The 15,983-nt window shown below is 42.1% G+C and overlaps 1 protein-coding gene across 2 annotated transcripts in view; it reads left to right on the top strand.

The window, feature by feature from the left end:
- Positions 1–15,289, top strand: part of LOC144112980 (uncharacterized) — a 50,950-nt gene extending 35,661 nt beyond the window's left edge. For both annotated transcript variants that reach the window (XM_077645833.1, XM_077645834.1), the window contains 3 exons: positions 2,854–2,907; positions 3,613–3,704; positions 13,456–15,289. In XM_077645833.1, the coding sequence (XP_077501959.1) occupies positions 2,854–2,907; positions 3,613–3,704; positions 13,456–14,165 (856 nt within the window). In that variant the 3' untranslated portion in view covers positions 14,166–15,289. The remainder of the gene's footprint in view (positions 1–2,853; positions 2,908–3,612; positions 3,705–13,455) is intronic.
- Positions 15,290–15,983: the final 694 nt, after the last annotated feature.

Raw genomic sequence — 15,983 nt, 5'->3', positions numbered from 1 at the left:
GCAACTCAGGTTATGAGGGGACGCCGTAGTGAAGGGCTGCGGAAATTTCAACCACCTGGGGTTCTTTAACGTGCACAGACATCGCACAGTACACGGGCCTCTAGCCATGGGGAATTAGAGGTGGCAATGGGTGAAATTGGGATGTGTTTCAGGGCAGTTATAACTGTCAAAAGATGTCGCATACTGTTGGAAGAAAGTGTGCTGGTGTCAGAGTCGATTGTCAATTGACTTTGTTACGTGTAGAATAGATAAAAAATAGGCAGCTGGAGATCACACGTGTCTCAGTAGTATACGGATTGATTCTTTCAGTTATACTATATTATTTTCTGTTTTTCATTGGAAGATCAAATATCAAGGGTGAAAATTGAACGCGCTGAAATAATGGCATTTTTGGTGCATCAGTGTTTGGTGCATCAATTTTTATCTTTATTCTTGAGCTGTACAGCCTTGAATGGGCAAATTGTTGCCTACATTATTCAGTGCGACTCCATCACCTTGCACTGTTGCTTTTTCTGCTGGTTGGGGCTTTGTGAAGAGAGTAGCTCTGCCAGTTTTGTGCTCTAGGCATTGTGTGGTGAATTCTACATGGTATGTTATTTGCTGCTGTTTACTGGCCTGGGAATTCTCTTTCCATTGCTAAAGAGTACTCTGTTATTGCTCTTGGTTGCTCATAAACGACTGACCTTCTTTCTTGAGGCGCATAGCATTACTGACTGTCAGAACAGTATTCATTCCTTTTTGCATTCAGTCCACACTCTGACATCTTGCATTTTGTTTTGAGCCGTTTTTAATAGGCGGCAATATATCTGTATGGAATGCACTGTGACAGTTTTTTGTTTTCTCGCGATAGTGAATGCTCTTCTGCGCCTCTGTATTTCATTATGTACGAATTTCAATTCATGGAGGTGGTATCCCACTGGGCATTGATACTCTGCTGGCTGTCCCATGGACATCCTTTGGATGTCCTAAATGTCTGCAAGGCGTCCAAAGCTGTTTTATTGCCCATTGGGATGGACATTCAATCAACTTCTTGTTGGAATTTTTTACTTACTCTGCGAAGCTGTTTGTAAAGAATTGCTTGCTAACTGTTTCTGTGTAACCCTTTACTTTATTGATGTTACACACTGTGGCACAAGGCAGCTCCAGTTTTGCAAGACTTACTTGCCTGCAGTGTTCTTTTTTAGTTTTGCCCGACTGGGGCTCTGACAAAAGTCAAGTCTTCATGAATTTTAAAATGCCTGTAAAAGTAATGTGTTGCTGCTGCGATTGTACTGAGAATAATGCAGCAGCTAGGAGGTGACAAATTGCAGTTTTATTCACTATATTTTCCACATTCACTCTCTCTGCAGTCAAGGCCTTGTCATATGAGCTGGATCCTCTGCAGGGTGTGCGGGTTCAAATCCCAGTGCCACTGAGCACCCACCAGTGATAATGTACAGTATAATACACTGTTAAAGGGAACAGGCATTCGCGTGAAGTTGACTTTCCACTAGGCGGTGCTGCAGAAAGCCGGAAAGAATGCCGAGCTGATAATGGTCCGGAATTTTTTGTATGTACATGTACTGTACGCATTGAGTGGCATGTGAACCAAGTCACTCACACGTGGATTATCTAGCCCGGAGAATATGTTGCTTATTTCGCACGAAACGCGACCACAGAATGGAAAAAGCCAATTCAGCAGCGAGAAGAAGTAATAGATGCGTTATGGGTGTGAAAAATGAAATCCATGCATGGGGACGGAATGCCGAAAAAAACTCCGGACCATAATCAGCTTGGCATTCTTTCCGGGTTTCCGCAGCAGCGCCTTGCGGGAAGTCAACTTCACGCGACCGCATGTTTCCTTTAACAGTGTTCCATACTGTACAGGCGCTTTCCCCCTGGCTTATACTGGATGTAATGCTTGGAAATGGGTCTTTCACCCCACCTTATATAGACGAAAGTGGCTCATGCTATGGTGCTCTTTGGCTAAAGCTGCCCTTGCACCTTTTGAATTTATTGTCATCATCAACTTCCACTCTCGTTGCTGTCCGTTGAGCTCCCCTCATCAGCATGTTGCCAGGGATTGGTCTTCTCTGTGCCATCCGTGGTTTTGAAAAAGCCTGTCAAACCCCTCCAGGCAGCGCACTGATTTACTGATTACCATAAAGTAGCACATTGAGAAACTTGGTCATGACAGTTTCTTTTCATCTCCCCAATTTCTCATCCCAGAATTATGGGCGGAGGTCTTACGTGAGTAAATATGGTATGCTATAACTGCACTTGAGACACAGTAGTGTCGATTCTCAGATGTGGTGCTTCTTTCTTGGTTAATATCACTTTTGGAGACACTGCAGGGGGAAACATGTTAAGAAAAATTGGCAACATTCCTGGGCAGCTGTAATCGGCTTTTCTACCAGTAGCAATTGTCTGAAAGTTTTTTCCATGTGCAGTGGAAATAGTATAAGTTCAGTAAAGAAAAGAAGCGCTGTAGGAATGTGTTGTGTCATTATGCATAACTTACTCGCATGAGTTGATGAGCCTGCACAGGTAGACTTATGCTCTTACCCATGATGCCAGTAATTGTGCTCGTGAACAGGTCAGTAAAGTGGCCATTGACTTGAATCTAATGTCTTAATTTGTAGCCAATCATCAGTTTTTTGTGAGCGTAAGTGTGGTTCTCTGCAAGTAGAACAAGAAGTCTGGAATGTTTGATTTGGAATTCACTTTTTTTAATCTTGTCCTGAATTGACATGGCCTGCCACAGCTGTTAGATGAGAAATTGTTGTATACCCACCGTTTCATGCACGTAACATGAAATGAGCTGTGGCTTGTGTAGACTTGTCTCATTGGATATGATCTGGCTTTCATGTGCAGGCTTGAGCTCCAGGGACTGCAAACATGGCGAACTTCCTGGGCAGAACTCAGCAGGTTAGAATCTGCAGTTTTTCTCCATTCCTGCTTTTCTGAAGGTTGTCTTTCAATAAATAGTGTGAAGGGCACAGAAGATGCAGTTCAGTGAATCGTGGTGAATGACTGTGATAGTTGCCTTTAAAATATTTTGTGTGATATGTGAACTACTGATCGAACTGCCACCCATATGAGTTCTCTTCATTGATGCGATAACTTGTATAGGCGTCAAGGCCTCGTCAGACTTTTAGCCTTTAGCCTTTTTTTCCTCTTGTGCTCTCTCAGAAAATAAAGCAAGAAAACATGCTAAACATAGTTCTATCTGAGAAAATAAAGCAAAAAAAACATGCTAAACATAGTTAACTGCCACTCGTTTAGTTATTAAGCTCACTTGGATGGACTTGAGGCAGTGACATGACGTCAGTAATGCAATTGCAAGGGTGAAAGGCAGTGACTTTGCATGCATTACAATGGCTGACCTATGTTGTTGGCAATGATGATATTTATAGCAGCCTAAATTTTCTCTTCAACTGCATGCAGAATTCACTGTAGAGACTTCTTGCTACTGATCTGAATTCTCCTTAAGGCTTATCTACTGATTAAAACTTTTGGTAACACCCACAGCTTTTGATGAGTGTGTCCTCCACATTCATCTAGCCATAGCTCCAAGTGAACAGTGGAGTGTTGGTTGTTTTATTTTACTGAAAGTATTCTACCTTTATGCAGGTCTGTGGTCATGCAAACCAGACACAGTGCATCTCCTGGCCAAGATTCTTCCCATCTCAGCCATTGCATGGAATCTGCTCCTCCTGGCATGGGTAACCACCAGGGCAAACCGGCAGGAAAGAACCTGCATGAATGTACCCACTGCAACAGGGGATTTAAACAAAAGGCCGATCTAGTGAAGCATCTCAGTGCATACCGGTGAAAGTCCTTTTCATTGTGACCAGTGTTGTAGCAGCTTTACACAAAAGGGCAACCTGGAAGCACATCTGCGCACTCACACTGGTCAACATCCTTATCATTGCAACCATTGTGGTAGCAGCTTTGCACTGAAAAACAGCCTGGTGTTATCCGTACCCACATGGGTGCTAAGCCATTTCAGTGCCATCTGTGCCCCATTTCCTTTCCAGATAGTTCAGGCCTTGAGGCATGTAAAATCCCATAACGGTGAAAAGCCCTTCCAATGTGACTTGAGCCAAAAGACACTGTAGGAGGGAAAATTTGAAACACCACAAGGATGCAATGCACAAAGAATAGCAGTGGTCCATGATGCCTTTCATCAATATGTTTAGCTGGCTGCAGTTTTGTGTACAAGTTTATTATAAATTTGCTCATTAATATCACTGCCCCTATAGCTGACACACAGGAAAATCTGTGAAAATCTGTGTTTACTCAAGCAGTGTTAGTAGCAGCAACAAGTGGGGACATGTAGGTGTCCAGCATAAAATTGATACGTCTTGTTTTAGTTGCCAGGTTTATAGAGTTTTGTGTTGTCTGGAACAAAAACTAACAAAAAAAATCAACATCTGCATCTTTGTCAGAGCATTGCATCTGCTGGATATAGATTGCATAATGCTTGTGGAATATTAGGTCCACTCCATTTTAAATCTGTTTGGTTGCCAGAATATCAGCTGTTCAAGATCATTTCACTTTGATTCAGCTATATTTGATGTGTTAGTGCCCCTTGAAAAAGGCTAATCTATTCATGCAAGGTGTTCATGATAATAAGCTGCCATGGTCTATGGCTATTGAAAAATGAGATACTCTACATACTGCAGGTGAAAAATATTGTAATCTTGTAGTGTATTGTAAAGATTCTAATCTAGGTCAGTTGTGTGAAACTGCCTAGTGCACAATAGCATTTACTGTGTTTTCCATTACAAAATGTTGAATGTGTTCTGGCTCTTTGTAAAACTTCCTTACTTGGCATATTGTCAGTTACAATTCAAAAAAGTTCACTTCTTTGGTTAGCCTGCTTCTTCAAAAAGGTGTTCTTTTTTTTTACTATTATACGTCGAAATGCACAGACATCATTGTGCCTTGTATCTAGGACAAAATTCCTATTGCTCTCGTCAGCACTCGGTGCTGTTCCTCGCAACAAGGCTGTTCTGTCTGATGGCATTGGTTTATAGTGCAACGCCATCTTGTAGTAATAAAGGGGCAGTTACTCCTTGGCATCTACCCAAGTGGAGCCTTCAGCTGCAAAGGAAACCTATACAGCCTCTGCAGAAACCTTGCGGTTAAAGAAAAATTCGCCCTGGGCCAGGGTTCGAACCTGGGACCGCCACTTCTCCAGAGCGGTTGCTCGACCAACAAATTTTTCCTTAACTACGAGTGGGCACCGCGGTGGCTCTGTGGTTACAGTGCTCGGCTGCTGAACCGAAAGACGGTTCGATCCTGGCTGTGTCGATCGAATTTTGATGGAAGCGAAATTCTAGAGGCCCGTGTACTGTGCTTTGTCAGTGCACGCTAAAGAACCCCAGGTGATCGAAATTTCTGAAGCCTTTCACTACGGCATCCCTCATAGCCTGAGTCGCTTTCGGACGTTAAATCACCATAAACCAAGCTTAACTATGAAGCGTCTGTAAAAGCTGTACAGCTTTCCTTTGTAGCCATATGCCTGTGCTGGTGTCGATGCCAATGACTGATTACTTCCTTGTTACAATATACTTCATGTTTCAGGATTCCCATCAATCATTTGGCCATACTGCTGTTTTGCTTGTTGCTTTGGAGACAATTTTTTAACTTTTTGTACTCCCAGCAGCCGCTCTTTTACATAGACAACCCCTTGCATACATCACTAACAAACTATCATAACCTTCTCGGTAAATTAAAAAAGATGACACCATTTTTCTATTTTTTGCTCATTGTGCAGTCCTCGCAATGTTTAGCAATGTTATTCTTTGAAGCTCACAGTTTCCAATCAACAATACCTTATGCACAGATAAAACTTTCTGCTTCACAAGATATAGTTAATCTAGGTTCTCCATGAGGTCTTCAAAGTGTTTGTTTATTTAAACAGGCCCATGCTAACCATGCTCATAAACTATGATGACACAAGCTTGATCGACATTAGCAGAAAATCCTTGCATCACCGGTTCCAGTTGCACTGTGTGGTGCTTTACGTATTCCTTTTTGTGTGTTATTAGTCTGTGCGAAGAAGGCAACGCTTCGGAGGAAGAAATTCATGTGTCCACAGAGAATGGGGAATTGTGAGTGACTTGGGGAATATCACTATTGCATTGCGTGCCAGTAAAAATGTGGTTCGTCTTTGCACCACCGCCCAGTCAGGACAGATTCGGCCTTGTTCACGCGTTAACCTCTAAAGCTGGAAAAATGTATAGCTGCAATTGGAGACTAATTTCCTTAGCTGAAACTTGCCGGAATTATCTTTTAAGCCGGCTATTTTAACATGTGCATCTGTGTTCCAAGTAAACACTTTACAGGCTGAAAGGGTGGGACTGACATTAACCTATCTAAATTTATTGTGTGTGTGTCTTCAGCCATGACAATATCACTGACTCGGTCTCCACTGAGCTTTCCACACTTTATTTCTCTTGTAGCATGTTTTAGTAAAAGATGGCAGGTTCGTAGAGATTGCACCGTTTGCAGTTCTTCTGATATGTACATGATCTTCTGTGTCCTTAATTGCATAACAAAAGAAAGTTATTTCTCGAGTTGCCTTGGAAAGTGTAGTCCTTTATGATTTCTGCATCGGCATGCCTGAAAACAGTTCACGGTGCACTATAGTGACTTGTGGAAGCTGGTGAGCCATATCTTGATTACTGTAGCCAGCAGCTTGCGTCAAAAACTGGTACAAAAAGCCACTAGTTACTGTATAGCACTAAACATTTTTTTTATATGGAGGTCGTCCCCCTGTGCATGCTCGCATGACATACAACTCTAGAACCTCTTTTTCCGTGTCTTAAACCCACAAGCCAGGAATGAAAAATGTGTGCTACCCTTTGATTGCACTAAATGGTCTAGTTCAAAATGCAGGGCTACCTGCCATATTAAACAATGTTGATGTCTGTTATAAGCTAGCACCTATAATGGTCATTCCCAGCATTTAGCCATTGCGTGTTTGTCTGTATACTTGCCTGAACCCTGCTTTGTGCCAGACTGCTCAATGGTTGGTGCCACCTGCCCGCTGGGTTGTGGGGAACCTGCCCAGTTTGTGTGTGTGTGTGTGTGTGTGTGTGTGTGTGTGTGTGTGTGTGTGTGTGTGTGTGTGCACATACACCTAGCAACCTGCTGACAGTGACAGGTTCGCAAGAGGTTGTGTGGGGAGAGGCCCAAGCAAAACAAGTCGCACTGATGGTAGCACCTGCCATAGTAAGGCAGTGGTGCCTCGCTTAACAGCTCTGCCACTGCACGAGTAGTATGAGGACTTCTAGGGATCTATGAATGTAAACTTGAGAATGAGCAATTCCTCATATATGAGCATTAACCTTTTATAGCTATCCGAACAGCTGCCTCCAATGAACACCAGAAAAGTGAAAATTGAACTGGTAGAGCACTTGAATCCCATTTGCCTTACTGTGCTTAACGTAAAGTAGAGAACGACCAATTCCACATACTGACTCAGTAACCCTGTTGCCTCCTAGCTTTAATGTCGGGCTAAAGTGTCCCCTCCAGTTTCTTTTTCAGTAGGAATGCAATGAAAATTTTCTTTCAGCTTGTAGGCTTAGTTATGGGAGCACTTTTGTACATAACATGTGCAGGCAACGGCACTTTGCTGCTGGGGTACGAGCTGCATATTATGTTATGACTGCATATTATCGACTGTCTTTCCAAATTTGCCTCGGAGATGACATCCACAAGGATAGCTTTGCTTTGAAATGCATAGTGCATGTTGTGCTGATAAAATAGGCAACAGCTGCAACATGTATGATGTGCAATTTAGGTTTGACTCTGCTGGGTTGTGGCACTTCCTTGATGTGGTGGATCTGAGTTTTACCTTAGCCAGTTGTCTGCATCTAAAATCACATCAGCGTTCCCTAGATGCATCACACCACGGGCCTCGTGTGTATGGGAGTAGTCTTTCTGCTGACGTGGGTTTATCGCAAGATTAAATGTATTCTTGGATTTTGATGGCTGCTGCTGAGACATTAAGGGCCTATGGTGCCTATTGATCACGCTAAATATTCTCTGCCTTAACCATGCACAAGTGGCTGCTTTTTAAACCCTGGTTTGTGTAACTGACACTTTTTCTTGTGCACATTCTGCTTTTCTGTGTGTTATCTTGCAGGCAAATCAAAGAGGTTTGCCGGAGACAGTCTGCTAGATCATAGAGGAAAAACCTGCATGGACAACTGCTTCCAAACTGCGCAGATAATATCCTCAGGCTTATATCCTCTCACTGTGCATTGTTATGCTCTGAATTTCGGACTCTGTGCTCAGTTAGGCACAGCAGAACCCTTCTGGGTAATTCGTGACAATGACAGGTCTAGATTTGGCAGTGCCTATATAATGCTGCGGACCACTTCGGAGTTTACGGTTACGGTCTTTGGTTGGATTTGAGCTCAGTTCATTGCTTGTACTTTTGGCTGTGCTAGGTTGTATTTATTGCGAGTTCTTTTTTTCAGCCGAGATAATCTGCTGATCCTGCAATACACAGGTGTTGCAAAAATACAAGGCTAAGAACAGCAATTTATTCCCATACTTAATCAGTTACGTGTCCTGGTAGAATTTTGGCCCAATGATCTTCTCGGGTGCTGGCAAAACAGACTACGTTCATTTATTCTCTCATGAAGGCATTTTCATGGGATCTTAATCACACACCTAATCATGGAGTGAGTTTGCTGCGGTTTTCAATACAGTCGGGCAGCTTTACTATGACAGGCATGAAAAGGCAATGCTATGTTATGTGCCACGCAATTCTATGTCCACTCTGGAGGTTTATAAAGCTTGGTAGCGGCATTTTAACAGGTTTTCAGGCATAGAAGTCCTCCCTTTCACCTGCGATCCTTTTCACACTATGATAAAATGTGTCCCTCCTCCAGTAAAAAAATCATTCCATTGTACCCAATGCATATCTCTTTATAAGCACTGCTGCTCCACAGATAACCATCATTACTCATGGTTTGAAGTTAACTAATCTGCTCTTGAAATCAACACCTAGATGGCAATTATGATTGTTAAATGTACAGAACATAGGCACTTCCACCAGTTGCAGTTGGGTTTTTTTCTTTCCTTTTTCTGTCTGCTCTACTTGACTTTCTAGGCCAACGTATGCCAGGGAATAGAATCTGCCAAGAATGAACCTTTCAAGCTGCTTCCCGCCCTTACTTTCTGGATGCCTAACGGTTGAAAGGCTGTAAATTCACATACCCAGTAGTAGTATCGGTTATTGCTCACTCATTAGGCCATAAACAGAATGTGGTGCCTTTCAAGCAATATACATGCTCAATACACACAGCATATAAACAGTGTTGTTCCTTTGGAGTCTCCTGCTTTGGCTATTGTGCTTTGTTTCAATTTGCAGGCATGGGAACCAGTGTTACGAAGACAAAGAGTGTATGCCTGAGGAAGAACCTTCGAATGCAACCGAGTGCTGCGAACTTGTGCAGAAACTTACCTTTATTTATTTGCATGTGTGAATTTAGGTGCATGAGAATCCATCTGTCTTTGCCAAAAGAACTATCCTGACCAGCTGTGCTAAAAATACCACAGTTGACATTGCATTTTAGCATGATAGAAAACATCAGTTTCAAAGCTCGTTCTCATATTTTGCTGCACAATGCCAGGTGCACTTCTTTTTCTTGTTCAGATCCTTTCACATTTGGTATCTGCAGAAGTAATAAAATGACAGAATGTGCAGACAGATGTGGTTTTTGTGAATTCTCACTGCTGCTTTGTGCATTGTCATTTATACGAAAGCAGACTGGCACCGCTGCTGGCGGGATTTTTTCTTTTTGTAGTGACTCTCGTTTGTTCTTCATTATTTTGCAGGCCACTATTGAAAAGCCAATGCATACATGGTTCCAGAGGAAGAAACCTTCAATACCGCACCGGCGAGCTTTCTATGACTCCATTGCTTCATGCTCATAGTCTTGAAGATTGCATGTGCAGTGCTCTCAGTGCATTGTGTATACAGTCAGAGTGGAATCAAAATGGTTTTCATGTAATTGTCTGAATCACAGGGATCTAAATCGTGCAATGAAATGGGCATCACCCTGAAAGCAGAAATCTTTTTTATTGAACTTGTTTCGTAAGCAATATAGTTCTTTCCACAGGAATGACAATAGGTTTTGAAAATGAGAGGGAATAACAGGAGTAATAGATGGCTGCACAGGGGTCTCTTCAGCTGTTTGTGGGGCTGGGGGGTACCTTGTTCTATATTTTTGGCTCGAGAGTCGTGGAATACAAGCCATTGGTGCACATTGGTTGAACAGTTTTCACTGAGCTCTCAGTCAGGTTCCCACGTCAGTCGTAGGAGATACTGAACACCTGACGTGCACAGCAGTCAAGGCGACCCTCCAACCTGTGCACTCTTTTGATGTGCACTTAGTAGTATTACTAGTATTAGAATCACATTATTTGGTCACTCAGTATCAAGCGCCAAGAAGGGAGTAGGCCTGGCGCATGAGGGCCAGCTGGTCTTGCAGTGATCGATGCAAGCCAAGCACTCCACGAGAATAAGGAGGAACAGGAGGCGAGTGGTCTGATTGGTTTGGAAGGGCATTCCAGAGGAGAATAGGTCATTTTGGCGTGTGTTTCAGGGCAGTCATAACTTTCAGGAAATGCTGCACATTGCTGCAAGAAAGTGCGCCGGTGTCAGTAGGACGTTCCATGTCACCGTCAGTTGACTTTGTGATTGGAGAATAGAAAAACCTAAGCAGCTGGAGCTCACCGTTTAGCAAAGGAAGCTCATTTGTTCCAAATCTTTATGTTGAATTAAAGTTACAAATGAGAGAATATGGCGGCTTTATTTTAGGTGCTAAATTTGGTGAATCGGACCCTATTGGGTGTTTCAAAGCAAGATCACTTGATCGCCATTGTGAAAACATGTGTCACATCATATATCAGAAAGTTCAAAATGCAGTTATGATGAAGAATGTTTGGTCGTTCTCTTAAGCCTGCAATTTGATTATTTCATTTATACCATGTTTCTGCCATGTTATGCTTCCTTTTGTTTTTTTCACTCAAAGCAGAATTATCAAAGGTAAAAATTGCATGTGTTGGAATAATAACCCTTTTGGAGCATCTATGTTTGACATAACATCAATTATTGTCTTGATGATTGTGCTGTACAGCCATGAATCTGCAATTCTCTTACATCATTTTATGTGGCTCCACCACTTTTCACTCCTGCTTTGTCTGCTGGCTGGGGCTTTGTAAAGACTGCAGCTATGCAAAACCTGTGCTCTCAGTATTGTGTGCTGAATTCTATGTGTTATTTTGTTTGTAACTCGTCACTGGTTTCAAAGAATTGTTTTGGCAGTGCTGAAGAGAACACTGAAATGGCTTGTGGTTGATCACAAATGACTGACGTTCTTTCCTCATGCACATAGAATTACTGCACTGTGAAAACAGTATTTGTTGCTGTGTGCATTTATCCTCACTTTTGACATCTTTCATGCTATTTTGCAGCATTTTTAATAACAGACGATACTTGGCTGTATGAGGCATACTGTGTACAATCTTAGTTTTCTCAAGATACTGATTGCTTTGCTGAACATCTGTAATTCATTATGTATCGATTTCATTTCCTGATTTTACTGTGCCAGTGTGTTTTGTCATTAATTGCATAACTGATACTCATGAGTTCATAGCCTGATAAGGCACACTTGTACTGTCCTCATGAAGGCAGTAATTGTGCAACCAGACAAGGTCAGTAAAATGGCTGTTGCCAATATGCCTGAATATTTAGGCAATCATTAGTTTTTATGAGCATTACTATAGCTCCCTTGTGCACATAGAATTAGAAATAAAAAATCTGCTTTGGGACTCACTTTTTATAAGCTCACCCTACTGAATTTGCACAGCCTGACACAGCTATTGTAAGAGATTGTATTTTGTATTCGTTGTCCTATGTATGTATCACAAAATGAGCTGTGGCCTGTGTAGACTTGTATCTTAGTGTATATAATCTGACTTTCACATTCAGGCTTTCATTGGACTGCACACAAGTGTACCTTATGTGCAAGAACTTGCCAGATAAAATTGTGTGGTTTTTCTCCTTAAGTTCTTGAAGGTTGACATTCAAAGATCACTATGAAGGATACTGAATAATTATTTCACTGAACTATGGGGAATGACGGTAATTATTTGCATTCTCTTTTCAGGAAGGTATTTTGTGTGATATGTGAACTACTGATTGAGCTGTCACTCTTGTGAATTCTGTTCACTGAAGCGAAGACTTGTACAAGGGCCATGATCTCGTCTAAATTTTAGCCTTGGCCTCCTCATAGACACTGTCTGAGGAGCAAATAAGGGGAAAAATTGCGATATGCTAAGCATAGCTGATTGCCACTCGTTTAGTTATTAAAGGGGTATAGACACCTAACTTTGGTGGCATGTTTTCTTCTCTACAATGATGTGGAAGGCGCTACTACGCATGAATCGCCACGTGTTATTCACCTATGGCCGCTAAATCATTTATGATCATATTTTTCTTTCGGGGCTGCCGCGTTAGCTAAGTGGTTACGGCTCTCGGCTGTTGGCCCGAAAGACGCGGGTTCGATCCCGGTCGCGGTGGTCAAATTTCGATGGCGAAATTCTAGAGGCCCTTGTACTGTGCGATGTCAGTGCATGTTAAAGAACCCCAGGTGGTCGAAATTTCCGGAGACCTTCACTACGGCGTCTCTCATAGCCTGAGTCGCTTTGGGACGTTAAACCCCCATAAACCATATTTTTCTGTCGTGATGTTTCAGTTTCATTTCAATAGCCGAACGATGGCTGTGATGTCAAAGTGTGGTTTTCTGTCGTAGGAGGCATAGAAAAATGCCGATATATTCACCGCTTCATCATTTTAAATCATTATAGGGCTGAAGCCAACTTTCCTGAACAGCCAGAATGGCAACGAACATGGAAGCAGCGATTATATTGCAGTTTTTTCATACCTCACGTGACATGTAACCATGCTTTGACGTCAGAGTGCTTTTTACAGCTATTTAAGCCAATAACTGAAATTTCATTATAAATTGTTTAGTGGTCCTCAGAGAATACCAGGTGGTAATTAATGTATAATAATGGGTTATGTACCATAACAAGCAACAAAGCACTTCAAGCTCACATGGGTGGACTTGAGACACTGTCATGTTGCCAGTAATGCAATTTCAAGGGTGAAAGGCAGTGATTTTGCGTGGATTACAATGACCGACCTATATTTTGGCGATGATATTTAAAGCAGCCTGAATTTTCTCTTCCACTGCGTGCAGAATTCACTGTAGGGACGTCTCGCAACTGATCTGAATTCTTAAGGTTAACCTATCGAACTTTTGGTAAACACCCACAGCTTTTGATGAGTGCGTCCTCGACATCTCGCATTTCTAGCTCCAAGTGAACGGTGAAGTGTTGGTTGTTTTACTTTACTGAAAGTATTCTACCTTTTAAATGCAGGTTCTGTGGTCATGCAGACCAGACACAGTGCATCTTCTGGCCAAGATTCTTCCCATCTCAGCCATTGCATGGAATCTACTCCTGGCATGAGTAGCCACCAGGGCAAACCGGCAGGAAAGAACCTGCACGAATGCACCCACTGCAACAGGGGATTCAAACAGGAGTCCCATCTTGTGAAGCATCTCAGAGTGCATACCAATGAAAGTCCTTTTCATTGTGACCAGTGTCATAGCAGCTTTACACAAAAGTGCAACCTTGTAGCACATCTGCGCATTCACACCGGTGAACGTCCTTATCATTGTGACCAGTGTGGTAGCAGCTTTGTATTCAAGAAAAACCTGACAGAACACCTGCGCACTCACACTGGTGAACGTCCTTATCATTGTGACCACTGCGATAGCACCTTTACACAAAAAGGCATCCTGGTAGCACACCTGCGCACTCACACTGGCGAACGTCCTTATCGATGTGACCATTGTGGTAGCAGCTTTTCAAAGAGGAGTAACTTAGTGGCACACATCCGTACCCATACGGGTGAAAAGCCATATCAGTGCCAGCTGTGCCCCATGGGCTTTACAGATAGGACAAGCCTTGTGAGGCATGTGAGATCCCATAAGGGTGAAAAGCGCTTCCAATGTGACTTGTGCCAACAGAAATTCTACAGGAGGTATATTTTGAAACACCACAAGGATGCAATGCACAAGGAATAGCAGTGGCCCATGATTCCCCTTATTAATATGTTTTGCTAGCTCCTGTTTTGTGTTCAAGCTAATGAGATTTAGCTGAAAGCCTTATGAAAGCCATTGGTAGCTAACCTCTGTTTGTTGTCTACATTTCTATTTTTGTGTTCATTTTGACAGACTTCTCGGATAACATTTGTTTTGCTTTTAGCGAATACACAGAAAGTCAGGCTAAGTCTTTCCTGAACAAGGATTGCAAGCCTGCTAAGCTCGTAAACTTGCATGAGCGTACATAAAATCATGGCATACAGGGATGGCATGGCTACTTTTTGAAGAGAGACCTTGAAAGACTTTACACCCAATATTTATGGCTCGTGCCAGTGGTCAGCCTGGCTCAGTGAAGAAATTTGGGGGAGTCAAAGTGTGCACAACACTTCTTATTAATCTTGCGGTCTGAGTGGGCTATATTAAGTGACGTTCATTTTAAATTAGCTCATTACTATCACTGCCCCTATAATTGACAGTACAGGAACATCTGCTGCTGTGAAAATTTTTGTGTTTATTCAAGCAGTGTTAGTGGCAGGAACGATTGGGGACAAATAGGTGTTCAGCCGCAGAATGATGTGTTTTGTATTAGTTTGCAGGCTTTAAGAGCTCAGTGTTGTTTGGACCGAGAACTAATGAAAAAAGGTCGCCAGCATCTGCCTCATGATTTCTGAGAGCACTGTCTCTGCTGGATATAATGGCATTATATGCGTCGACTATTAGGTCCACAGCATTCTATTTACAATCTCTTTTGGTTGTCAGAAAATCAAATGCTTGTGAACATTTCAATTTGAGCAGGCTATCTTTGTTTTTTTTTTTTTGTTATTTAAAAAGGCTATCTATTCACATAAGTTGCAATGATCTGTGCTTATTGAAATAAAAAATAATCTACATACTGGAGACAAAAACATCATTTTAATCTTTTGTGTATTGTCAAGCTCCAATTTAGGTCAATTGTGTGAAATTGCTTAGTGCACATGAGCATTTACTGCATTTGCTGTTACAAGATGTTGAATACATTCTGGCTGTTTGTACAATTCACATGACATACTGTGCATTAAAACTCAAAAGCAGTGCAGTTCTTTGGTTAGCCTGCTTCTTCACAAAGCTGCGGTTCATTTTTTTTCACTGTTATACTTCAAGCATGCACAGACATAATTGTGCCTTGCATCGACAATGGAATTTCTTTTGCTCTCTTCCGCACTCAGTGGTGTTCTTCATAGCAAGGCTATTCTATCTGATGAAATTGCTTTAACAGTCGCACACCAACCTGTGGTAATAAAGGAGTAATTACTCCTTGACATCCACCGAAGCGGAACGTTACAGCTACAAAGGAAAGCTATGCAGCTTCCACGAAAACCTCGTGGTTAAAGAATAATTAGTCATGGTTCGGGATTCAAACCCGGGACCACTGTTTTACTGGAGCGGTCGCTCTGTCAACAAATTTTATTTAACCAAGAGGCTTCTGTGGAAGCTGCATAGCTTTTATTTACCTGTAAGGCTGCGATTGGCTTAATCCTAATCACTTATTAGTAATTACACCCTCATTACAAATCTACTCCAGCTAGGCAAATTTCCCTAAATGATTTGACCAACTTGCATTAGTGTTAGTGGTTGCTTTGGAGGAAATTTTAAATCTGTCATTCTTTCAGCAACCATGAAAGCCCTTGCTTAGATCGATTCTAATAAAGAACAATGATAACTTTGGAAATTAAAGAATTGCCCCCGCTGTTTTATGTCGCACATGGTGCAGTCATCCACAAGCCTTGCATCCTTATTCTTTGCTGCTCGTGCTCAATTATG

This window comes from Amblyomma americanum, chromosome 1 (assembly GCF_052857255.1).
Source record: "Amblyomma americanum isolate KBUSLIRL-KWMA chromosome 1, ASM5285725v1, whole genome shotgun sequence".
Lineage (NCBI taxonomy): Eukaryota > Metazoa > Arthropoda > Arachnida > Ixodida > Ixodidae > Amblyomma > Amblyomma americanum.
This window is presented reverse-complemented; position numbering and strand designations above follow the sequence as displayed.